The sequence below is a fragment of the Mobula birostris genome, chromosome 14 (genome assembly GCF_030028105.1).
Source record: "Mobula birostris isolate sMobBir1 chromosome 14, sMobBir1.hap1, whole genome shotgun sequence".
NCBI classification, from domain to species: domain Eukaryota; kingdom Metazoa; phylum Chordata; class Chondrichthyes; order Myliobatiformes; family Myliobatidae; genus Mobula; species Mobula birostris.
This window is the reverse complement of record NC_092383.1, coordinates 1,332,762-1,359,282: the sequence shown is the minus strand read 5'-3', so window position 1 is coordinate 1,359,282 and position 26,521 is coordinate 1,332,762. Positions and strand designations below refer to the sequence as shown.

Below are 26,521 nucleotides of genomic sequence, written 5' to 3'. Positions count from 1 at the left end.
CTTACCTTAACCCCTCTCACATCACCTTCAAATTCCTCCTCTCTTACCTTAAACCCTCTCACATCACCTTCAAATTCCTCCTCTCTTACCTTAAACCCGTGCCCTTGAGTTCCAGACTCCCCTTGCTGATAATCTATCCTATCTATGATCTTTGTAATTTCAGAAACCTCTAACCTCCCAACCTCTACATTCCAGAGAGAATAAAACGAGCCAGTCCAGATTCTCTGTCTAATTGCAGCCCTCCGGGAACATCCCGGTGAATTCCATCTGCAGCCACTCTGACACTGCTACATCTTTCATGCATGAAAATCAGAACTGTCCACGGTGTTGAGCACAGATACAGTGACCACGGGGCCAGTGTCCGTGACCACAGGAAACACAGAAAGAAGTCAGATCAAGGCTCCCGTATCAGCTTACTAACTGACGGGAGACGGGCTCACGGGGAGAGAGGGTCACATCTAACTGGGGAGACGGGGGAGAGGGGCTCACGGGGACACGGAATACAGAAAAAATTTGCAAGGATGTTGGTATGTCTGGAAGATCTGAGTTATATTTATTTGAATAGGTTAGGACTATTATTTAGAATGTAGAAAATCAAAAGATTTGACAGAGGTTTGTAAAATTATGAGGGGGTATAGATTGAGTAAATGTGAGCAGGCTTTTCTATTGAGGTTGGGTGGGACTAGAAATCATGGGTTAAGGGTGAAGGGTTAAAGTTTAAGGGGAAAATGAGGGGAAACTTCTTCACGCGGAGGATCAGAAGAGTGTGGAATGAGCTGCCAGCACAAGTGATTTGTGCGAGTTCGGTTCCAACATTTAAGAGAAGTTTGGATCGATACACGGACAGGAGGGACATGGAGGGATATAGAGGGCTCTGGTCCCAGTGCAGGTCGATGGGAGTAGACAGTTTAAATTGTTCAACACAAACTAGATGGGTCAAAGGGCCTGGTTCTGTGCTGTACTCCTCTGCGACTCTACTCAGTGCCAAAGCACACAGTTAATAGCCAGTAGGGAGATAAAGTAGTCAATCACTCACCCAGCCTCAAGTGAACAATGGCTGCTGTTTTCCCCACGGTTAGTGACCACACATTCAGATCCTGAACAGAGTGGACATCTTCAATCTTCAGCAAAGAATCCCGAATGTGATCAACATCAAGGTGTCGAGGAGTACCTGAGGGGGACAGAGTCAGTGTCAGGCTGCCCGTCAGCGGGAAGTTCAAATACTACAACATGACAGACGAAAGAGAATCGGTTATGTTGTCCACTTGGATTTTCACTGGCCTTTGACAAGGTGCCACATGAGGCTGCTTTTCAAGCTACGAGCCCGTGGTATTACAGGAAAGATTCTAGCAGGGATAAAGCAGTGGCTGATTGGCAAAGAGTGGAAAAAAAATGGAGCCTGTTCTGGTTGGCTGCTGGTGGCTGATGGTGTTCCACAGAGCTCTGTGTTGGGACCGATTCTTTTTACGTTGTATGTCAATGATTTGGATGATCGAATTGATGGATTTGTGGCCAAATTTGCAGACACGAAGACTGCTGGAGGGGCAGATAATGTTGAGGAAGCAGAGAGACTACAGAAGGAATTCCTTTAGCCAGGGAGTGGTGACTCTGTGGAATTCTTTGCCACATGTAGCTGTGGATGGGAGTTCTCCAGAGCTGATGAGGTCAGTGATGGTGTCAGAGACAATTTTCTGATGGTCAATCGCATGGGCCCCAGCTATGCCTGTCATTTCATAGACTACGTGGAATTGTTCACATTCCAAGCCTTCCAGTAAGTCAAATAACCAGACGTTACTACAGTGGTGTGCAGAAAAGCATTTCTGAATGCACATGGAACCTTGAAGTGTATGGGCTACAGCAGCAGGTCATGAACATAGACTCAGTGGCCACTTTATTCAGTACAGGAGGTATTTACTAAAGAAGCCGCTGAGTGCAAACTGTATTTTGTGGAACTGGAGCAGTGTGGAGTTAGACTATGGGAAGGAGATCATCAGACAGTGCTGACCATGACAGAGAGATGTCCCTGCTGCGTGGGTGGCCAGACTGCAGACACAGGTCCATTTCCCAAAACACACTCATTCGGGCCTGGTGGATTACACTACTTTCCTTGTAGTTTAGCATTTCTACTTCTGTAGTATTTAGGTAATCACCTGTGTACCTGTCATTGCTCTGTGAATTTCTTATTGATTGCAGTCAACTCATTTCAGCTGTGGCCGGTTGAGCCCAGTTGTGAAAGGAGAGTTGGACATGAGGCTAACAACCCCATCCCATGAAAACCAAGAGCCACAGACACTCCAGCAGAAGCTCCAAAGTCATCGTCTCTGAGAGGAAGGAGAAAATGGGCTACACCTGGGGACGACGTGAAAGTCTAGCCCGGGACAGAGATCTCTGGCGAGCTACTGTCAGCGGCCCATGCTCCACCACACACACACACACCCACATCACCAGATCCAATGCGTGCACGTCTCTAGTTTGCACACACACATCACTAGATCACATGCGCACACAGACACACTCTGTCTTCATTTTCCAAAATGTGATTTTATTTCCCACTCAAGCCTGATTCATGAAAATAATCCTAAGAAGAGGAAATGAAACACTGCAGATGTCTGGAAACTGAAATACAGGTGCCCTCTGAGCCCACCCCGGTGCGAGGGGGTCTGATTAAACCTACCTTTCCTCTCTACCACTGTCTTTGTGAATAACCAAATAGTTTTGCGTACCTTCCAGAAAGATCAGAGCCGTGTCGCGTACTATCCGGAAGGTCGTGCACAGAACGAGAAAGGAGAAGATGTAGGTGCAGATCGGGTCGGCGATCTTGTAGGCCGGCTGTGGGAGGGAAGCAGTAACCGTGAAGTGAAATGAGAGCCGGACACCGTGGCCTCACACACGCAGTCAGGGTAGGAAACAGAACACCTACTTTAAAGCGGATGATATAAGCTGCGACCAGCACACCGACACTCTGCACCACGTCTCCCAGAGCGTGGATGAACGCCGCCCGCACAGCCAGATTCCCGGAGTGATCGGCATGTCTGGCAGCCTTCTCGGGAGCCGCTCCAGCAGCCTTTTCCGAAGGAGAATGGGAATGGGAATGGGTGGACTGCTTCAGCAAAAATCCCATTCTGTTAAATTTAAAACATGGAAGTCACAGTGGAAGAACATGCAGAATCGCTCGGCCGGCATCTGATTTCACATTCCTAGATCACCCTCCACAGCCACAGCAACAGTGTGCGTACAATCATGGAATACCACCAGCCAGGAAATTCATCATCCGGTAAACAGCGTAATTTCACCTCACGGATCGAAAACTGAGCTCCTTGGGTTGGTCTGCCTCGAGGTCTGAGGCCCAATGTTTGTCTGAATGTTCAGACAAAGCTCTGCGAGCCCAAAGGTAGCCAGCCCGGCGTTTGGAGGTGTCTGTCTCTCTGTGACTTTCTCTCCCTCTCCCTCTGTCCCTATGACTCTGTGTGTGTGTGTGTGTGTCTGTGTCTCTGTGTCTGTGTGTGTCTCTCTCTCTCTTTCTCTCACACACAATCTTTTTATTAAGTTTCAAAATTAAACATAACAATAATAGTAATGATACATAGAGATCCGGACTACAATAGTAACAATTAAGGTGTACAAGCACAGATTCCAAGTAACAAATATAGTTTAGCTTCCCAATCTCATAGTAACTGACCATGAAAAAGATATTTTATAGAGAGAAAAGAAAACCCCCTATACTAAAAAAAACTAACCTAAAAAAAAACAGACTAAGTTTGGGCTGTCATATTACATCGGCTAAAATTATTATTTGTCATTAACTCCGCTCCTCTATACATGAACAAAAAAATTACTCTCTCTCTCTCTGTGGGGTGTGTGGTGACATTGCGGGCAGCCCCCAGCACAACTTTAGGTTGTGTTGCTGTTAATGCAAGAGACATTTCCCTGTACACCTGATAAATATGTCTCAAACTTTGAGTGAACTCGGCCTTTTCTCCTTGGAGTGACGGAGGATGGGAGGTGACCTGATAGAGGTGTATAAGATGATGAGGGGCATTGATCGTGTGGATAGCCAGGGGCTTTTTCCCAGGGCTGAAATGGCTAACACAAGAGGGCATAGTTTTAAGGTGCTCGGAAACAGGTACAGAGGAGATGTTGGGGGTAAGTTTGTTTTTTTTTTATATTACGCAGAGAGTGGTGAGTGCGTGGAATGGGCTGCCGGCAACGGTGGTGGAGGCGGATACAATAGCGTCTTTTAAGAGACACTTGGACAGGTATATGGAGCTCAGAAAAATAGAGGGCTATGGGAACCCAGGGTAATTTCTAAGGTAGGGACATGTTCGGCACAACTTTGTGGGCCGAAGGGCCTGTATTGTGCTGTAGGTTTTCTGTGTTTCTAACGCTGCTAAATGCCGCGAACTTTCAGAGTGATTTACATTATACCAGAGATGAAGGTTTACTTGTGGAGGACAACAGTTACCATATACAGCAGGGAGTCACGGCCTGGAGTTGTGATTACACTCCAATCCTCACTCCCCGCTACCCCACCACCCCCAATGTCATTCAGAATCGACCTCTTCTCCTCTGTCTCCCCACCTTGCTGCCCCCCACCCCACCTTTCCAGTAACTTCCTGCTCTGTGATGTCCCATAGCACAAGGATGCCAGTCAGCGTCAGCAATTCCTCTGGAATCAGAGCCGATCAATCTGGCAGAACAGATCACCGGCCCTGCAAATGGAACGTCTTTGACAGCTGGACCCCGAGGTGGGGGGGATCCTCGGTCCCCTGGACCCCGAGGTGGTGGTGGGGGGGGAGGAGACTCGGACCCCTGGACCCCGAGGTGGGGGGGGGGGGGGGGAGACTCGGACCCCTGGACTCCGAGGTGGGGGGGGGGGGGGGAGAGACTCGGACCCCTGGACCCCGAGGTGGGGGGGGGGGGGGGGGAGAGACTCAGATTCCTGGACTCCGAGGTGGGGGGGGGGAAGACTCAGACCCCCGGACCCTGAGGTGGGGGGGGGGGGGGGACTCGGACCCCTGGACTCCGAGGTGGGGGGGGGGGGGGAGACTCGGACCCCTGGACCCCGAGGTGGGGGAGGGGGGGGGAGACTCGGACCCCTGGACCCCGAGGTGGGGGGGGGGGGGGGGAGACTCGGACCCCTGGACCCCGAGGTGGGGGGGGGAAGACTCAGACCCCCGGACCCTGAGGTGGGTGACTTGGACCCTCGGACCCCGGGGCGGGCGACTTGGACCCCCGGACCCTGGGTGGGGGGGGGGAGCCTTGGACCCCGGGGCGGGCGACTTGGACCCCCGGACCCCAGGGTGGGGGGGGGGGAGAGGAAGCTTCGGCCCCATGGACTTACATGAGGTTGATGGCGACTCCAATGGCTGCAATGATGATCATCACATCGGCGTGGATCTCAAAGTCCTGGTGTATGGTCCTCTGAACGGCCTCGTACACCAGGCCGACGGTAACGGCGTAGATCAGGAACACACTGAGCATGGCTGCTAGAGCCTCTGGGACAAAACAGACAAGGAGAGGGTCGACCATGTCAATAGTGCCCAACACAACCAGTGTACTCACGGGTAATCCATAGAAACCACAGAAACTACAGCACAGAAACAGGCCTTTTGGCCCTTCTTGGCTGTGCCAAACCATTTTCTGCCTAGTCCCACTGACCTGCACACAGACCATATCCCTCCATACACCTCCCATCCATGTATCTGTCCAATTTATTCTTAAATGTTAAAAAAGAACCCACATTTACCACCTCGTCTGGCAGCTCATTCCATACTCCCACCACTCTCTGTGTGAAGAAGCCCCCCCTAATGTTCCCTTTAAACTTTTTCCCCCCCTCACCCTAAACCCATGCCCTCTGGTTTTTTTCTCCCCTTGCCTCAGTGGAAAAAGCCTGCTTGCATTCACTCTATCTATACCCATCATAATTTTACATACCTCTATCCAATCTCCCCTCTTTCTTCTATGCTCCAGGGAATAAAGTCCTAACCTATTCAACCTTTCTCTGTAACTGAGTTTCTCAAGTCCCGGCAACATCCTTGTAAACCTTCTCTGCACTCTTTCAACCTTATTTATATCCTTCCTGTAATTTGGTGACCAAAACTGAACACAATACTCCAGATTCAGCCTCACCAATGCCTTATACAACCTCATCATAACATTCCAGCTCTTATACTCAATACTTTGATTAATAAAGGCCAATGTACAAAAGCTCTCTTTACGACCCTATCTACCTGTGACGGCACTTTTAGGGAATTTTGTATCTGTATTCCCACATCCCTCTGTTCCACTGCACTCCTCAGTGCCTTACCATTAACCCTGTATGTTCTACCTTGGTTTGTCCTTCCAACGTGCAATACCTCACACTTGTCTGTATTAAACTCCATCTGCCATTTTTCAGCCCATTTTTCCAGCTGGTCCAAGTCCCTCTGCAGGCTCTGAAAACCCTCCTCATTGTCTACTACACCTCCAATCTTTGTACCATCAGCAAATTTGCTGATCCAATTTACCACATTATCATCCAGATCATTGACATAGATGACAAATAACAATGGACCCAGCACTGATCCCTGTCTATCCAAATGCTTGTAGATTCTGTCTCTCAGTACTCCCTCCAATAACTTACCTACTACCGACATTAAACTTACTGGCCTGCAATTTCCCGGATTACTTTTCGATCCTTTTTTAAACAACGGAACAACATGAGCCACTCTCCAATCCTCCGGCACTTCACCCGTAGACAGCGACATTTTAAATATTTCTGCCAGGGCCCCCGCAATTTCAATACTAGTCTCCTTCAAGGTCCGTGGGAACACTCTGTCAGGTCCCGGGGATTTATCCACTTTAATTTTCCTCAAGACAGCAAGCACCTCCTCCTTTTCAATCTGTACAGTTTCCATGATCTCACTGCTTGATTCCCTCAATTCCATAGACTTCATGCCAGTTTCCTTAGTAAATACAGACGCAAAAAACCTATTTAAGATCTCCCCCATTTCCTTTGGTTCCGCACAAAGCCGACCACTCTGATCTTCAAGAGGACCAATTCTATCCCTTACAATCCTTTTGATCTTAATATACCTGTAAAAGCTCTTTGGATTATCCTTCACTTTGACTGCCAAGGCAACCTCATGTCTTCTTTTAGCCCTCCTGATTACTTTCTTAAGTATTTTCTTGCACTTCTTATACTCCTCAAACACCTGATTTACTCCCTGTTTCCAACACATTTCATACAACACCCTCTTCTTCTTTATCAGAGTTGCAATATCCCTTGAGAACCAAGGTTCCTTATTCCTATTCAATTTGCCTTTAATCCTGACAGGAACATACAAACTCTGCACTCTCAAAATTTCCCCTTTGAAGGCTTCCCACCTACCAATCACATCTTTGCCAGAGAACAACCTGTCCCAATCCACGCTTTTTAGATCCTTTCTCATTTCTTCAAATTTGGCCTTCTTCCAGTTCAGGACCTCAACCCTAGGACCAGATCTATCCTTGTCCATGATCAAATTGAAACTAATGGTGTTATGATCACTGGAACCAAAGTGCTCCCCTACACAGACTTCCGTCACTTGTCCTAACTCGTTTCCTAACAGGAGATCCAATATTGCATCCCCTCTAGTTGATCCCTCTATATATTGATTTAGAAAACTTTCCTGAACACATTTTACAAACTCTAAACCACTTAGACCCCTAACAGTATGGGAGTTCCAATCAATGTAGGGAAAATTAAAATCCCCTACCACCACAACTTTGTTTCCTGCAGTTGCCTGCTATCTCTCTGCAGATTTGCTCTTCCAAGTCTTGTTGATTATTGGGTGGTCTGTAATACAATCCCACTAATGTGGCCATACCTTTCCTGTTTCTCAGCTCCACCTATAAGGACTCAGTAGACAAGCCCTCTAATCTGTCCTGCCTGAGCACTGCTGTAATATTTTCCCTAACAAGCAATGCTACTCCCCCACCTTTCACTCCTCTGCCTCGATCACATCTGAAACATCTGAACCCCGGAATATTAAGCTGCCAGTCCTGTCCCTCCTGTAGCCAAGTTTCACTAATTGCTACAACATCATAATTTCACGTGTCAATCCACGCCCTCAACTCATCCGCCTTCCCCGCAATACTCCTAGCATTGAAATATATACACCTCAGAAGATTTTTACAACCACTCACAATCTTTCTATCAGCGTATTTGCTTAAACTTTCAATATCATTTATTTTCACCCCAGCCACACTGTCAGCTCTGGCACTCTGGTTCCCAGCCCCCTGCAAATCTAGTTTAAAGCCTCCCCAATAGCACTAACAAATCTCCCTGAAAGGATATTGGTCCCCCTGTAGTTCAAGTGTAACCCGTCTCTCTTGTACAGGTCCCACCTGCCCCAGAAGAGGTCCCAATGATCCTGAAATCTGAAACCCTGCCCCCTACACCAGTTCCTCAGCCACTTGTTCATCCTCCAGAGCATCCTATTCCTACCCTCACTGGCACCTAGCACAGGTAGCAATCCTGAGATTACCACCCTCGAGGTCCTGCTTTTCAACTTCCTACCAAGCTCTCTATACTCACTCTCCAGGACCTCCTCAATCCCTGTTGGATTGCGGTATTAAATGGTTAGTTTTCCCATAGTTTAACTTCCTAATGCTTGTTTATATCTTTATATAACCATCCATGTCACCTGAGAGGATTATCTTCCACCCTCTCTCCACCAGAGATATTTATCAGGAGCGCTGCATATCAATTTACAAGCATTGTAAATGACTCCTCCCATCAGTCCCATATTGTCCTTGACCCACCCTCATCGGCAGGAGGCACAGCAGCACGAAGACAATCACTGTCAGGATGGGAAACAGCTTCTTCCCCTCCACCACCCCCAGACCGTGAGAACACTGAACTCCCTGCCACCACCCAGGTCTCACTGAGCACCAAGCACCAGGAGTGTTATACTGCTTACTTTTAAACTTGGGTCAGAAATGCTCCTCATTATTTATTAATTTATTTGTGGTAATTTTACTTTATGTGCTGTGTGTGTGTGTTGTGTGTGTGTGTGTGTGAGTTATATGTGCTGTGTTGTGTGTGTGTGTGTGAGTTATATGTGCTGTGTTGTGTGTGTGAGTTATATGTGCTGTGTTGTGTGTGTGTGAGAGTTATATGTGCTGTGTTGTGTGTGTGTGAGAGTTATATGTGCTGTGTTGTGTGTGTGTGTGAGAGTTATATGTGCTGTGTTGTGTGTGTGTGTGAGAGTTATATGTGCTGTGTTGTGTGTGTGTGTGAGAGTTATATGTGCTGTGTTGTGTGTGTGTGTGAGAGTTATATGTGCTGTGTTGTGTGTGTGTGAGAGTTATATGTGCTGTGTTGTGTGTGTGTGAGAGTTATATGTGCTGTGTTGTGTGTGTGTGAGAGTTATATGTGCTGTGTTGTGTGTGTGTGAGTTATATGTGCTAGGCGAGTTATATGTGCTGGGCTGTGTGTGTGTGTGAGTTATATGTGCTGTGCTGTGTTGTGTGTGTGAGTTATATGAGCTGTGTTGTGTTGTGTGTGAGTTATATCTGCTGTGCTGTGTGTGAGTTGTATGTGTTGTGTTGTGCCCCTTGGTCTGGAGAAACGTCTTTTCGTTTGGCGGTATACGCACAGTTTGAAAGACAATAAACCAAAGTTGAAGATACATGGGATTGTTCCGTGAGCTTTTCAGTGATTTCAAAGTACAAAGTATGAATACTAAATACATTATACAACCTTGAGATTTGTCTCCTTACAGGCAGTCACAAAACAAAGAAACCCAAAGGAACACGTTAAAGAGACCGTCAAACACCCAAAGTGCAGAGGAAAAAAAACAAATTGTGCAAACAATAAGAGTAAGAAAATAGCATTCAGAACAAAAGTGAGTCCATTCCCAGAGCAGGCCACAGTTTAGCGCAGGACCTGGTATACATCACGGAGCCCGGAGCAGGCCACAGCCATGGCCACAGTTCAGTGCAGAGCTGAGTCATGGAGCCCGGAGCAGACCACAGTTCAGTGCAGAGCCGAGTCACTGAGCCCGGAGCAGGCCACAGTTCAGTGCAGAGCCGAGTCACTGAGCCCAGAGCAGGCCACAGCCATGGCCACAGTTCAGCGCAGAGCCGAGTCATGGAGCCCGGAGCAGGCCACAGCTCAGCGCAGAGCCGAGTCATGGAGCCCAGAGCAGGACACAGCCATGGCCACAGTTCAGTGCAGAGCCCAGTCACAGAGCCCTGAGCAGGCCACAGCCATGGCCACAGTTCAGCGCAGAGCCAAGTCATGGAACCCGGAGCAGGCCACAGTTCAGTGCAGAGCCGAGTCACGGAGCCCGGAGCAGGCCACAGCCATGGCCACAGTTCAGCACAGAGCCGAGTGTACATCATGGAGTAGCGAACAGAACCAGCCTGACTCTCACCTCTTGTTCCGATACCCTGCCTTTCAATCCATCTGGCCAGGCAAACATCAGGTTGTCCCTCACACTAAGACCCAGATGCTGCTGCATCGAATCTCTGGGCTTGGACCCCACACCATGTTTTGGCCCAAACCCGGCCTTTCCAATTCGGCCTGGTACTGCGATCAATCAAACTTCACTCTCCATTTAGAGAATGGGCCTCAATTCTGCCACTCCTCCATTCACCTGAACATGCCCCGACCGAGGCCCAAACCTGCCTCGACCAAGGCCCGTATTACCAGAAAATGGCTACCCAATTGGTTAACTGATGAATAGAATTTCTGTTCTCTCCAGTCCATGAGGAGGTCACAGCAAGAAATAAAATGCTGGAAGAACTAAGCAGATCAGGCAGCATCTACAGAAATCAATAAATAGTCGACGTTTTGGTCCGAGACCCTCCTCAGGACTTCGGGACCACAACTACTTTTGGTCTTTTTCATTTCTTTGTCTCTGAATGCTTTTTCTTCCCACTCTGTCTTCGCCGTTGTAACACTTCCAGTAAGGTGGCAGCGTGTTTGATCACAGAGGCAACCAAAGGTGTTACTGCCTGTTTTAAACATACTTTTTATCATCACGAGACCCTGCTGGATAGTAGCAACTTAAAGTACTGCAGGTCCACCCCATTAGCCAGTTGCTCGTTGGCGGAGAAAGTAAAGGAGCTGGAAGGCGCCGGTCATGCTGGGGCCCGCGTCAGAGAGGCGCTGGAGGATTCAGTGCACGAAGGACATGTGCAGTCTAACAGCGAGTGCTCATCTCTGTAACTCTACTTGTGATCGCCAGACCTTGTTAATGTGGAGTGCTGCAAGTCCCATTCGCTGGTTTATTGGCGGACAGCAGGAAGGGCAAGGACGAGGTTTCAGGCCGCGGTGTCACCTGTGCACAGCTGCCCAGGAGAGGGGCAGAGTCGGTGCTTATGACGAGAATCGCGGCCAGCGCAGTGTCCAAACTGGGGTCGCTGCTGCCCCCCCCAGTGTTCACTTGGCAGAATACAAGCTGCGTTGTGCACACTCCTGAAACATTTTCAGCGCTTAATAAACAATCACAAGCAGTAAGTTTTATGCCTCATTCTTGACTTTCAAGGAGTCTTTGGATTGTGAAACCATCAGGATCCAACAGCCTGTACCTGAAGATTGCCGTGGGTAACCATTAACATTGTCACAACTGGGCCGGCTGGTGATGACATTGGCACTGGACCCGGGAGCGGAGGTTCCCGGGTTTGAAACCAGTCAGGGCTGCCCCTGAGTACACTTTCCATCCGTGCTGGGTTGAGTGTTGTCACGTCCCCCGTGACGGGAATAAAGAACCAGCAGAGATGGAAAACACTTTGGAGTCCAGTATTGCTATTAATAATATTTATTAGTAACTACACAATACAGTAATATAAATGTAGATAAATCAAACAGGTTAGCAATGATTATATATATAAGTAAGTAAATCAGTGAGTGCGGAAATATATGAAAATCAAGCTTCTTCAAGTCTAGGGGTAAAAAGATACAGTCTTACAATGATGAGTAAAGTTCAGTTGGGTATTGAGTTTAGTAGTGATGGAGAGAGAGAGAGGGAGAGATTTGAGTCTTCAGGTGAGCTGATGCCATCGACCTTCTCGTTGTCCTCCGAAATCCTTTAAAAGTCACTGACTGTAACCACAACAAAGGGGACCGGTTTCCTGTGGTGGAGCTATCAGCCAGGCAAGGGTGGACACATGGACAACTCCCCACTGGTCACTGACTTTTCTTTTCACTGCAAGAGCCACTGATCGATCTGCCTGATCGATCCTCCAAAAACCCACTTTTTCTGTGGGCACAACAAAGCTCATTCAGTGTCCAAAACATATGCCTGAGGTCTATATCATCTGACCCCCTATTTATCTCACCATACTGGGTCCCAGCTGTCACTCAAATAACTCCTCCTTCTCTTCTCTGTACAAGAAACGCACAAGCAGGCGAACGTCCTTGAGAAGTATAAACACGCTGTGAGCAGTCTTTGTCTCTCTCTCTCTCTCTCTCTTTTCATAACAACATGTCGGCGTTAAATAACACTCTCTCTTTTCAAAAGCACAATTCATAGAGGTAATTGAGCACAGTCCACAGGGGTAATTCAGGACCCCATCACAAGTGTCGAGATCGCAACACGACCTCGTAAAATAAAGGGAAAAATACTGCGAAAATGTCTGTGTGAGGAGTGGTGCACCACACAGTCTCTCTCTCGCTCTCTGCTCCTTGTAAAAGCCATGAAAAAGACATCATCACGGATGCACACACGCACACACAGACGCATACACACAGGCGCGCAGACTTGCATGCACACGCCAAAAAAAAATAGAAAGATGACAAAGGGTCAGAGGTGTAGGGTCCTTGTGGGTAGAGTTAAGAAACTGTGAGAGTAAAAAGGCCTTGATGGGAATTATATACAGGCCTCCGCAGAGTAGCCAGGATGTGGTGTACACATTACAATGGGAGATAGAAAGTGCACGTCAAAAGGGCAATGTTATGATAATCATGGGGGATTTCAGGATGCAAGTAGATGGGGAAAAAAAAATCAGGTTGGTGCTGGATCCCAAAGGGTGAACATGTAGAATGCGTATATGATGCCTTTTTAGAGCAATTTGTGGTTGAGCCCATAGGGGATCAGTTATTCTGAAATGGGTGTCGTACAAAGAAACAGATTTGATTAAAGAGCTTAAGGTAAAGGAACCCTTAGGAGGGATATAAATCACTCTGCAATTTGAGGAGGAGAAGCTAAAGTCAGATGTATCAGTATGACATTGGAGTAAAGGGAATTACTGAGGCATGAGAGGGAAGCTGGCCAAAGTTAATTCATAGGGCACACTAGCAGGGATGATGGCAGAACAGCAATGGGTGGAATTTCTGTGAGGACTTTGGAAGGTGCAGGATAGATACATCCCAAAGAAGTTGGTTTCTAAAGGCAGGATGACACATCCTGGCTGACAAGAGAAGTCAAAGCCAACATAAAAGCAAAGAGAAGGCATATAATAGAGCAAAAATTAATGGGAAGTTAGAGAATTGGGAAACTTTTAAAAACCAACAGAAGGCAACTAAAAAAGTCATAAGGAGGGAAAAGATGGAATACGAACGTAAGCTAGCCAATCATATTCAAAGTTCAAAATTTCTTAAAGTTTATACAGTGTAAAAGAGAGATTATAATAGCTATCAGACCACTGAAAGATGATGATGGGGAGCTAGTGATGGGCCACAAAGAAATAGCAGATGAACTGAGTAAGTATTTTGCATTACTGTTCATTGTGGAAGACACTAGCAGTATGCTGGAAGTTTGAAAGAGTCGGGGGACAGAAGTGAGTGTAGTTGCTATTACTAGGAAGGTGTTTGGGAAGCTGAAAGGTCTGAAGGTAGATGAGTCACCTGGACCAAATGGACTACACCCCAGGGTTTTGAAGAAGGAAGCTTAAGAGATTGTAATGATCTTTCAAGAATCAGATTCTGGCATGGTTCCAAAGCACTGGAAAATTACAAATGTCACTCCACTGTCCAAAAAAAGGAGGCAGAAGAAAGGAAATTATAGGCCAGTTGGGAAGACGTTGGAGTCGATTGTTAACAATGTGGTTTTCAGGTATTTGGATGCAAATGATAAAATAGGCCAAAGTCAATATGGTTTCCTTAAGAGAAAATATTTCCTGGCAAATCTGTTGAAATTCTATGAAGAAATAACAAGCAAGATAGACAAAGGAGAATCAGTGAATATTGTGTACTTGGATTTTCAGAAAGCCTTTGACAAGGTGCCACACATGAGGCTGCTTAACAAGTTAAGAGCCCATGGGATTACAGGAAAGATACAAGCATGGATAAAGCAGCAGGAGGCAAAGAGTGGGAATAAATGGAGCCTGTTCTGACTGACTGCCGGTGACCAGTGTCACACAGGGGTTGGTGTTGGGACCAATTCTTTCTATGTTATATGTCAATGATTTGGATAATGGAATTGATGCCTTTGTGGCCAAGTTTGTAGACATTACAAAGATAAGTGGAGGGGAAAATAGTTTTGAGGAAGTAGAGAGGCCACAGAAGGACTTAGACAGATTAGGAGAATGGGCAAAGAAGTGGCAGATGGAATACAGTGTCGGGAAGTGTATGATCATGCACTTTGATAGAAGAAATGAAAGGGTCGACTGTTTTCTAAATGGAGAGAAAATTCAAAAATCGGAGGTGTAAAGTGACTTTGCAGGTTGAGTCAGTGGTAAGGAAGGCAAATGCGATCTTAGCAAACATTATGAGAGGACTAGAATATAACAGCAAGGACGTAATGTTGAGGATTAATAAGGCACAGGTGAGGCCGCACTGGGAGTATTACGAGCAGTTTTGGGCCCCTATCTTAGAAAGGATGTGCTGACACCAGAGACGGTTCAGGAGGTCCTCAAGAATAATTCCAGGAATGAAAGGGCTCTACCACATGAGGACCTGGATTCACAGGAATTCAGAAGAATGAGGAGGGATCTCATTAACACTATTGAATGCTGAAAGGCCACGATAGATTGAAAGTGGAGAGGTGTTTCCTATGTAGGGGAGTCCAGGACCAGAGGGCACAGCCTCAGAATAGCGGAATGTCCACTTGGAACAGAAATGAGGAGGAATTTCTTTACACAGAGAGTGGTGAATCTGTGGAATTCATTACTACAGGCAGCTATGGAGGCCAAGTCTTTGGGTATATTTAAGGCAGAGGTTGACAGATTCTTCATTAGTCAGGGCATGAAGGGATACGGGAAGAAGGCAGGAGACTGGGGCTGAGAGGAAAACGGGATGAGCTATGATTGAATGGTGGAGCAGACAAAGGGCCAAATGGCCGAATTCTGCTCCTTATGTCTTATGGCTGTGTGGGAGGGAAGGGTTAGATTGATCTTGGAGTAGATTAAAGATTTGGCAAAACTCGTGGGCCAAACGGCCTGCAGTGCGCTGTAACGACCCCGCACTGCACCTGCTGTAATGTTCCCTGTTCCTGCATTATGCAATTCCCAACAGCACCACCTCAACTTCCCAACGCCCTCTCTCCATGCATAAAACATGCTGTGTTCTCCACAAGACATAGGAGCAGAATTAGGCCATTCAGCCCATCAAGTCTGCTCCACCAATTTATCATGGCTGATCCCGGATCCCACTCAACCCCATACACCTGCCTTCTCGCCCTATCCTTTGATTCCTGACCGATCAGGAATCTTTCAACTTCGGCCTTAAATATACCCACTGACTTGGCCGCCACCGCGGTCTGTGGCAGAGCATTTCACATATTCACTACACACTGGCTAAAAAATTCCTGTTCTAAAAGGTTGCCCCTCAATTTTGAGGCTGTGCCCTCTAGTTCTGGTACCTTTGCCATAGGAAATATCCTCTCCACATCTACCTCCATTGCCCACCCCCCGTTTGCCAGGCAAACAGCTGACTGTCTGGTCAGGTCAATAACAGGCTCCCCAATTCCAAGTGCAATTACACAACACACTGCTCTGTAGAATGGCTTGTTATTCTCCATGGTGGAAGCTGCAAGATCCAGATTAAAGCTTTGTTTCACTATCTCATTCCCATTGTCTTAGCCCAGCATCTCCCGTACTTCAGAGTGTCTACCCAAGATACAGACAGAAAAAGAACAAGTCCACAGCCTCAAAACTGATGACCCACAACACAGTTAACAGATAACCATTCCCTCACGGCAGGAGATTCAAACACCAAACAAGATGCAACTTTACACTCAATGGCCAATTTATTAAATACATGCTGTACTTAATAAAGTGGCCACTGAGTGTAGGTTTCCGCTGTTGTAGCCCAGCCACTTCAAGGTTTGACATGTTGTGTGTTCAGAGATGCTCTTCCACACAACCCTGCTGTAACATGTGGTTATCTGAGTTCCTGTCAGCTGAGCTAGTCTGGACATTCTGCTCTGACCTCTTTCGTTAAAAAAGTGTTTTCACCCACAAAAATGCTGCTCACCGATGCTGTTTGTTTTTTGCACCATTCTCTGTAAATTCTAGAGACTGTTATGTGTGAAAATCCCAGCAGATCAGCACTTCCTGAGATACTCAAACTATCCCATCTGGCACCAACAATCATTCCATGGTCAAAGTCACTAAAATCACATTTCTTCCCCCACTCTGAACAACAACTGAGCCTCTTGACCGTGTCTGCATGCTTTTACGCACCGAGTTGCTGCCACGTGATTGGCTGATTGCACGTTTGCATTAACGAGCAGGTGTATGGGTCTACCTGGGAAAGAAGCACTGAGCGTAGCTCACTTTCATTCAGCTGCTTACGCACAAAAACCAGGTCACGTACCAAACCGATGCCAACCGAAAGTGAACCTGCTGGTTGGAGGCCTTGCAGAAAGGTAGAGTGCAACCAAGGAAGCTGCAATCCCCAGCACGTCGGCCAGCATGTGCACAGCGTCCGTCATAACCGCCAGGCTGTTCGACAGCCACCCTCCTGGTAGAGAGGGAAGGAGGAGAAATGAGAAATCACTTCAAATGACGAATGAACAGAGGAACAAGGAGGAGATCCCTCACACTCCCCACCCACCACTCATTAACAATGAGATCCCTCACACTCCCCACCCACCACTCATTAACAATGAGATCCCTCACACTCCCCACCCACCACTCATTAATGAGGAGATCCCTCACACTCTCCACCCTCCACTCATTAACAATGAGATCCCTCACACTCCCCACCCACCACTCATTAACAAGGGGAGATCCCTCACACTCCCCACCCACCACTCATTAACAAGGGGAGATCCCTCACACTCCCCACCCACCACTCATTAACAATGAGATCCCTCACACTCCCCACCCACCACTCATTAACAATGAGATCCCTCACACTCCCCACCCACCATTCATTAACAAGGAGATCCCTCACACTCCCCTCCCATCACTCATTAACAAGGAGATCCCTCACACTCCCCATCCACCACTCATTAACAAGGAGAGATCCCTCACACTCCCCACCCACCACTCATTAACAGTGAGATCCCTCACACTCCCCACCCACCACTCATTAACAAGGAGATCCCTCACACTCCCCACCCACCACTCATTAACAATGAGATCCCTCACACTCCCCACCCACCACTCATTAACGAGGAGATCCCTCACACTCCCCACCCACCACTCATTAACGAGGAGATCCCTCACACTCCCCACCCACCACTCATTAACAATGAGATCCCTCACACTCCCCACCCACCACTCATTAACAAGGAGATCCCTCACACTCCCCACCCACCACTCATTAACAAGGAGATCCCTCACACTTCCCAACCTGTTTCACCACTCATTAACACCTAGTGTGACTGGAAGTCTGATCTACCTTCGTACTTCTGGTTATAATCACAGCACAACATCAGACAGAGTCATTTACGTTGAAACCAGACCCTCTTGGCCCAGTGAGCCTGGGCTGCCCAATTACACCCACAAGACTTTCTTGCACATCTGTGGAATCGTCACGGGGAGAATGTACAAACTGGTTACAAATGGTCACGGGGAATTGAACCCAGCTCATTGACACTGTAAAGCAGGGGTCCCCAAGCTTTTTTGCACTGCGGACCGGTTTAATATTGACAATATTCTTGCGGACCGGCAGTCAAATACGTTGTGTTTACCCAGGAAAAGACTACAATGACCATGAAACCTTGCGCGGGCACCAGTGCGCATGCGCGTCATGACCTGCCGATATTTATTCCCCCCTGCAAATCATTTTTGGCGATTCTGTTTGGTGGGGGGGGGGGCGTTAATCACGACCGGAATATCGGTGATAAGTGGCTAATACACTCAATTTCGTTTCTAAAAGGGTTTATCTAACGAATTTAATATTAAACACACAGCGCATATTTACCTCGCATGAATATAGTGATGAGTCAATTATCAGGGGAGGACAGGGGAGCTTGAAGGAAGTGTTGAACAAACTTCCAGTAGAAGTGGTAGAGGCAGGTTTGATATTATCATTTAAAGAAAAATTGGATAGGTATATGGACAGAAAAGGAATGGAGGGTTATGGGCTGAGCGCAGGTCAGTGGGACTAGGTGAGAGTAGCGTTTGGCACAGACTAGAAGGGCAGAGATAGCCTGTTTCCATGCTGTAATTGTTATATGGTTATATAAGTCAATAGCATCATAACATTTCAAGTAACATTTGGATATTAAATACACAGCACATATTTTCCCCGTATGAACATATAAAATTATTGCAACACACCAATTTCGCAGAATCAGTGGGAGCCCTGGACTTGTTTTCCTGCAACAAGACGGTCCCATCAAGGGGTGATGGGAGACAGCGATACTTGAATGGGTTCCTTATGTCCAGTGTATTCCGCAATTTGGTTTTTGTTGCATTCATTGCAAAAAACTCCGCTTTGCAGAAAAATGTTGGAAATGGAAGCAAAGTTTTCAGTGCTTTCGTGGCTATCTCAGGATATTTAGTCTTGACTTTGATCCAGAATGCTGGCAGAGATGTTGTGTCAAACATACTTTTCAGCCTGCCGTCATTTGCAAGCTCGAGGAGTTGATCTCCTTCCCGCACTGACATGGATGACGCGTGCGTAATGACCTCGCGTGTGTTCAAGCTCAACAGTGGGCGTGACAGGGAATGAGGAAAGGTGCAGCTGACTCATATCGCCAAATCATATCATATCAACCACCGGTCCGCGGCCCGGTGGTTGGGGACCACTGCTGTAAAGCGTTGTGCTCACCACTACGCTACTGTGCTGCCCCATACAGAGAGATCTGTTTGGGTTGTATTGATTATTAACCCGTACAACAGAGAGATCTGTTTGGGTTGTATTGATCATTACTAATCAATAGAACCCAAGGATGAACATGTTGAATTTCACTCCAAGTTTAAACTTTACCACTTGTTTGACTCTCTTGCAGAACCTCAGAGACCAGCACCTCTTCATCAATCCAGCTTTCATACTTAGAGCAGAGGTTGATAGGTTCTTGATTAGTCAGGGCACCAAAGGTTATGGGGAGGAGGCAGGAGAATGGTGTTGAGAGGAATAGTAAATCGGCCATGATGGAGCAGACTTGATGGGCTGAATGGCCTAATTCTGCTCCCATGTCTAACGATCCTCCCACCATTCACTCCCCGAACTCCAAGGAGGCACGCTGAGATTTCCCAGCCTCAGACTGACCTCACATTTAGCTCCAACGAAGCCCATTTGTGTAGACTTGCCACTCACTTAATTGTAACGTTTCACTGTGTAACGCTTCACCTGCCTGTTCCTGTGCTATCCCTCTCTGTCTGTGAGTGAGTGGATGTGGCTTCTGTCTCATCAGGGTACAGGGCATCTGTCAGTCCAAGCATACAGCTAACAGGAAACAGCAACATCCTCACCCGCAGCAGTAAAAAGTCAACAGGAAGGGCACGAACGTTCGTTCTCTCAGTGTCAGCTGAACAAAGAGCTGATCATTTTACTTCAGGAAGGGGAGGAAATGGAGGGGTGGGGGGACATACGCTCCCCATCCATGGTGGTAAGGTTGCAAGATTCAGGTTCCTCGGAATGAACATCACCAACAGCCTGTCCTGATCGAACCAGAGAGATGCCTTAAGTATTTCACCTTTCACCCTAAACCTCCAGAACTCCAGCTCTACTCTCAGCCAACCTCGGTGGAAAAAGCCTGCTTTCATTTACTCCACAGCACAGCTCTCAATTTTGTATACCTCCACAAGATCTCCCCTCCCCTCATTCTCCATGGCAGAGAGTAAAGTCCATCGGGCAGAAGATTCAAAAGCCTAAAAGCACGTACCAGCAGGCTCCAGGACAGCTTACACTCCACTACTGAACAGAGCTCCAGTTCAATTAGACGCACTCTGGACCTCACCACGTACCTTACTTGACCTTCCACCATTTTGTCTGCACTTCCTGTCACTATTACACTTTGTTCTGTAATCTGGTATTGTTTTTAACCTTGTTCTACCTCAAGGCACTGGTGTAATGATTTAAGACTATAAGACATAGGAACAGAATGAGGCTATTCAGCCCATCAAGTCTGCTCTGTCATTCCATCATGGCTGATCCTGGATCCCACTCAACCCCATAAACCTGCCTTCTTGCCATACCCTTTGATGCCCTGACTGATCAGGAAACTATCAATTTTCGCTTCAATTATACCCATACTCTTGGCCTCCACCGCAGTCTGTGGCAGAACACACCACAGATTCACCACCCTCTGGTTAAAAAATCCCTCCTTACCTCTGTTCTAAAGGGTTGCCCCTCAATTTTGAGGCTGTGCCCTCTAGTTCTGGATACCCCCACAACAGGAAACATCCTCTCCACATCCACCTTATCTAGTCCTTTCAACACTGGGTAGGTTTCACTGAGCTCCCCCCCACATTCTTCTAAATTTGTGTGAGTACAGGCCCAAAGCTGCCAAATGCTCCTTACATGTTAACCCCTTCATTCCCAGAATCATCCTTAAAGACTTCCTCCGGACTCTTCAATGACAACACATCCTTTCTGAGATATGGGGATCAAAATTGTTGACAATACTCCAATTGCAGCCTGACTAGTGTCTTATAAAGGCTCAGCATTATCTTCTTGTTTTTATATTCTATTCCCCTTGCAATAAATGCCAACATTGCATTTGCTGCTTTTACCACAGACTCAACCTGTAAATTCATCTTCTGGGAGTCTTGCACACAAGGACTCTCAAGTCCTTTTGTACTTCTGATGTTTGAATTTTCTCCCCATTTAAACAATAATCTGCACTATTGTTCCTTTCACCAAAATGCATCATCATACACTTCCCAACACTGCATTCCTTGTGCCACTTCTTTGTCCATTTTTCCAATTTGTCCAAGTCCTGCTGCAATAACATTGCTTCCTCAGCACTACCTACCCCTCCACCTATCTTCGGATCATCTGTAAACTTTGCCACAAAGCCATCAATTCCATTATCTAAATCACTGACAAACAATGTGAAGAGTAGCAGTCCCAATACTGACCCCTGAGGAACATCACTAGTCACTGGCAGCCAACCAGAAAAGGCCCCTTTATTCCCATTCGCTTCCTCCTGCCTGTCAGCCACTCCTCTGTCCATGCCAGGACCTTTCCAATATTGCCACAGGATCTTATCTTGTTCAGCACTAATGTATGGCACCTTATCAAATGCCTTCTGAAAATCCAAGTAAATGACATCCACTTCGTCCACCCTCTCTGCGTGTTAGTTCCTTTAAGAATTCCAACAGATTTGTCAGGCAAGATTTCCCTTCACAGAAACCATGCTGACTTTGACTGAGTTTATCACTAGTCTCCAAGTACCCCCAAACCTTGTCCTTAATAATGGAGTCCAACACTTTCCCCGTCACTGGGGTGTGGCTAACTGGCTGATGTGAGCTGTATCAACAGAATGCAAGACAAGTTTTTCAAGCTTTGGTGGTATAGGTCACAATAACAGGCCAACTTACCAATTTTGCAGTGTACAGTAACCCTCAAAAGGTACCATACAGACTTTAATCCAATCATTTCCTGCCGGATGATCCAAAGTACCTCACCAAATAACTGTGTTACCTCAGGAATTTCAGAGAAATAAATCTGTGTTAGATATTCAGTAAAAGTGCAAATAGTTGGAGCCAAACTTACCCACAAGCTCTCCAATGGTAAATAAACCATAGAGCGTAAGAGCGATCCACAGTTTCCTCTTCACTGTTCTCTGTCTGAGCAGTTCGGAGTTTTTAACGCAGTGACTGCATTCCTCCTCACTGTACAGCCCATGGCCCCCGAGCTCTGGCTTCCGCAGAGCCGCCAGCTCCTCCCGAGTGTTCGTCTCGTCGGTACCGTTGCAAACCACACTCGGCAGCTCTGTACTCCCGTCCGGCCGATCCCAAGCGTCCACCTGCAGGATACCTGCACCGGTGAACGTGGGCGCGTCTTCATCTTCCACATCATCAGCGAAGTCCAGGGCGACCGTGTCACTCGTCAGAGCCACGCAGGACTGGTTCCGCCGGTGGGGGAACAACTTCAACTTGCTCCATAAGGACTTCGCCATGGTGGTCAGTCCAGCCTCAGCGAGGACACTGGGCCGGAATGCCCTTCCCTCTGCCCCGGCAGCCTGGCAATGATTAAACCAGCATCTTCAGAAGATCCTGCAACGAACCGAAACGTGTTAACAGATCACCAGTACCGTGCAGCGTGTATTGGGACAAAGTGTCCCAGAGTGCCGGCGTCTCTCAACACATTCACGTCCCGTGACGGAGCTCCCCCTGGTCCCGCGGAAATCAGTCACCACGTAACACTCGGAATCAGTGACAGATGTGAAAAGAGTGGTTTGCAGCAAGGCTAAACAATTACAAACAAAAGATATTGCAATTACTATGGCGTTAAATGAGCAGTTACGATAAAAGATCAGTAAAGATAGCAGCTGACTGCTGACGTTCGCTACCGTGAGCCGAACACCTCCCACTTCTGCCCAGGCCGCTGCAATCACCGCCCGCTGTGAGGGGCAGCAGAGCGGCGTCGGTCATTGAGCCTCGGGCTAGGGTCGTGATCCGATCCGATCCGATCCGCTTCGGGCAGCCCACAGCCCCCCGACTGCTCCCAGCCTCCTGCCCCAGTCACCAGGCCAGCGGCGAGAAAGCTCCGAGGCCGCCGCAAATCGTCACTCTCTGAATGTCGGCCCCGTGCCCGCATCGTACCACGTCCGACTGGTCTGGGAACGGGAACAGGCCAGACCGACACCCCGACCCCGAGGCCCCACACTCACTCCAGGGATCACTGCTCAGACAAGTCACCGATCAGCTGTGAGCGCAACTGGCCAATCACAGCGGAGCATTCCTAAACACCACGCCCCTTGGCGATAGTTCAGCCCATCGGATTATGATTGGCAGCGAACTCAGCCACTCGCGGTGTGAAGACGAAATTTGCCCCGCCCCCTCATACCCACCCACAATTTTGAGAGGCCGAAGCGGTGCGAGGGTGAGGGAGGAGGGAGGAGGGAGGAGAGGGGAGGAGAGGGGAGGAGGGAGGAGAGGGGAGGAGGGAGGAGAGGGGAGGAGAGGGGAGGAGGGAGGAGAGGGGAGGAGGGAGGAGAGGGGAGGAGGGAGGAGAGGGGGGGAGGGAGGAGAGGGGGGGAGGGAGGAGAGGGGGGGAGGGAGGAGGGAGGAGAGGGGGGGAGGGAGGAGGGAGGAGAGGGGGGGAGGGAGGAGGGAGGAGAGGGGGGGAGGGAGGAGAGGGGGGGAGGGAGGAGAGGGGGGGAGGGAGGAGGGAGGAGAGGGGAGGAGGGAGGAGAGGGGGGGAGGGAGGAGAGGGGGGGAGGGAGGAGGGAGGAGAGGGGAGGAGGGAGGAGAGGGGGAGGAGGGAGGAGAGGGGGGGAGGGAGGAGGGAGGAGAGGGGGGGAGGGAGGAGGGAGGAGAGGGGGGGAGGGAGGAGGGAGGAGAGGGGGGGAGGGAGGAGAGGGGGGAGGGAGGAGAGGGGGGGAGGGAGGAGGGAGGAGGGAGGGGAGGAGGGAGGAGGGAGGAGGGAGGGGAGGAGGGAGGAGGGAGGAGAGGGGGGGAGGGAGGAGGGAGGAGAGGGGGGGAGGGAGGAGGGAGGAGAGGGGGGGAGGGAGGAGAGGGGGGGAGGGAGGAGGGAGGAGGGAGGAGAGGGGAGGAGGGAGGAGAGGGGGGGAGGAGGAGGGAGGAGAGGGGGGGAGGGAGGAGAGGGGGGGAGGGAGGAGGGAGGAGAGGGGGGGAGGGAGGAGGGAGGAGAGGGGGGGAGGGAGGAGAGGGGGGGAGGGAGGAGGGAGGAGAGGGGGGGAGGGAGGAGGGAGGAGAGGGGGGGAGGGAGGAGGGAGGAGAGGGGGGGAGGGAGGAGGGAGGAGAGGGGGGGAGGGAGGAGAGGGGGGGAGGGAGGAGAGGGGGGGAGGGAGGAGAGGGGGGGAGGGAGGAGGGAGGAGAGGGGGGGAGGGAGGAGGGAGGAGAGGGGGGGAGGGAGGAGGGAGGAGAGGGGGGGAGGGAGGAGGGAGGAGAGGGGGGGAGGGAGGAGGGAGGAGAGGGGGGGAGGGAGGAGGGAGGAGAGGGGGGGAGGGAGGAGGGAGGAGAGGGGGGGGAGGGAGGAGGGAGGAGAGGGGGGAGGGAGGAGAGGGGGGAGGGAGGAGAGGGGGGGAGGGGGGGAGGGAGGAGAGGGGGGGAGGGGGGAGGGAGGAGAGGGGGGGAGGGGGGGAGGGAGGAGAGGGGGGGAGGGGGGGAGGGAGGAGAGAGGGGGGGAGGGGGGAGGGAGGAGAGGGGGGGGAGGGAGGAGAGGGGGGGGAGGGAGGAGAGGGGGGGGAGGGAGGAGGGAGGAGAGGGGGGGGAGGGAGGAGGGAGGAGAGGGAGGGAGGAGGGAGGGGAGGGAGGAGGGAGGGGAGGGGGGGAGGGAGGGAGGGGAGGGGGGAGGGAGGGAGGGGAGGGGGGGAGGGAGGGAGGGGAGGGGGGGAGGGAGGAGGGAGGGGAGGGGGGGAGGGAGGAGGGAGGGGAGGGGGGGAGGGAGGGGGGAGGGGAGGGGGGGAGGGAGGGGGGAGGGGAGGGGGGGAGGGAGGGGGGGGGGGGGAGGGAGGAGGGAGGGGAGGGGGGGGGGGAGGGAGGGGGGAGGGGAGGGGGGGGAGGGAGGGGGGGAGGGAGGAGGGGGGGAGGGGGGGAGGGAGGGGAGGGGGGGAGGGAGGAGGGGGGAGGGGGGGAGGGAGGGGGGGGAGGGGGGGAGGGAGGAGAGGGGGGGGAGGGAGGAGGGTGGTGAGGGGGGAGGGAGGAGGGAGGAGAGGGGGGGGAGGAGGGAGGAGGGGGGAGGGAGGAGGGGGGGAGGGGGGAGGGAGGAGGGGGGAGGGTGGAGAGGGGGGGTGGGAGGAGAGGGGGGAGGGAGGAGGGAGGAGGGAGGAGAGGGGAGGAGGGAGGAGAGGGGGAGGGGAGGAGAGGGGGGAGGAGAGGGGGGGGGAGGGAGGGGGGGAGGAGAGGGGGGGGGAGGAGGGGGAGGGAGGGGGAGGGAGGGGGAGGGAGGGGGGAGGGGAGGGAGGGGGGAGGGGAAAGAGGGGGGAGGGAGGGGAAGGGAGGGGGAGGGGAGGGAGAGGGGAGTGGAGGGGAGGGGTGGGATGGGAGGGGAGGGGGTTGAGGGGTGAGGGTGTGTGAGGGGGAGGGGTGGAGGAGGGATGGGGTGGAGGAGGGATGGGGTGGGGGAGGGGCAGGGGAGGGGAAGAGGGGGAGTGGAGGGAGTGAGGGAGGAGTAGGAGGGGGATGGGAGGAGAAGGAGGGAGTTGGGAGGAGAGGAAAGGAGAAGTAGGGTTTTGGGGAGGAGAAGGAGAAGAACTTGCCTACCAACCTTGCCTCCACCAAGTCTTACCAGTCTGACGAGGTCCGCACCACGAGACAGTACCCTTCTTTTATGGAGACTGGGTTTTTAAAGTTCCTCGCCAGACTTGTGCGGCAACGCTTCTACTGCACCTGCGTAAAAACTGTTCCTGAAGCTGGTGGTGTGAGCCCTGAGGCGCCTGTACCCCCTTCCTGCTGGCAGCAGCAAGAAGAGAGCATAGCCTGGGTGACGATGGATGCTGCTTTCCCACAAACATCAGGTCACTCGTCTGAGTGCTGCTGGTACCATGTAACCCAGTACTACCTGTTGCATGGTCGGTGGTCGGCGACTAAACCGGCTCCCCCACCAGGCTTGCCTGTGAGGAGGGTGGCTAGACACCCTGCAGGATGAAAAACAAGACCTGTCAAATGGCAGATGAACCCTCTCGTAGGGCCAATGGCCATCTAGCAAACACGCGCCGTGAAGCGTGGAAAGGGCATCCTTTGCATCAAAGCTTTGTCTGGCTGTTCACTGCGACAGAACATCCCCCAGCCGTCTTGGACCCCACCATGCCACTGGATCCGGGAGGGGATGTCGAGAGGGTGGGTCTGGACCTGTGCAACCCCCTACTCACCTAAAATCCACTCACGCACATGCTGTTCCTTTCTAACTGAAAGGAACCATCATTATCCTATGCGATGGATAGCCAGAGAGAGAGAGAGAGAGAGAGAGAGAGAGAGTTGTTGTTACTCCCTACAGAGACCAGTCAATCAAATTTAAATCGTGCAATTCTAAACATGATATTGCTAAATAAACTGTAAATTTATTATTCAAGTTCATACA

At 50.2% G+C, this 26,521-nt stretch overlaps 1 protein-coding gene across 8 annotated transcripts in view; it reads right to left on the bottom strand.

The window, feature by feature from the left end:
* Nucleotides 1-26,078, bottom strand: part of slc30a4 (solute carrier family 30 member 4) — a 32,128-nt gene extending 6,050 nt beyond the window's left edge. For 2 of the 8 annotated variants that reach the window (XM_072277933.1, XM_072277939.1), the window contains exons 1-6: nucleotides 22,028-23,141; nucleotides 16,727-16,873; nucleotides 5,342-5,495; nucleotides 2,921-3,122; nucleotides 2,724-2,829; nucleotides 1,037-1,171 (exon numbers count right to left, since the gene is read on the bottom strand). In XM_072277933.1, coding sequence (XP_072134034.1) covers nucleotides 1,037-1,171; nucleotides 2,724-2,829; nucleotides 2,921-3,122; nucleotides 5,342-5,495; nucleotides 16,727-16,873; nucleotides 22,028-22,433 — 1,150 coding nt within the window. In that variant the 5' untranslated portion in view covers nucleotides 22,434-23,141. Of the gene's footprint in view, nucleotides 1-1,036; nucleotides 1,172-2,723; nucleotides 2,830-2,920; nucleotides 3,123-5,341; nucleotides 5,496-16,726; nucleotides 16,874-22,027; nucleotides 23,301-25,729 lie in introns of those variants that run through there. The other 6 variants (XM_072277936.1, XM_072277938.1, XM_072277937.1 and 3 more) reach the window with 6 other exon arrangements.
* Nucleotides 26,079-26,521: the final 443 nt, after the last annotated feature.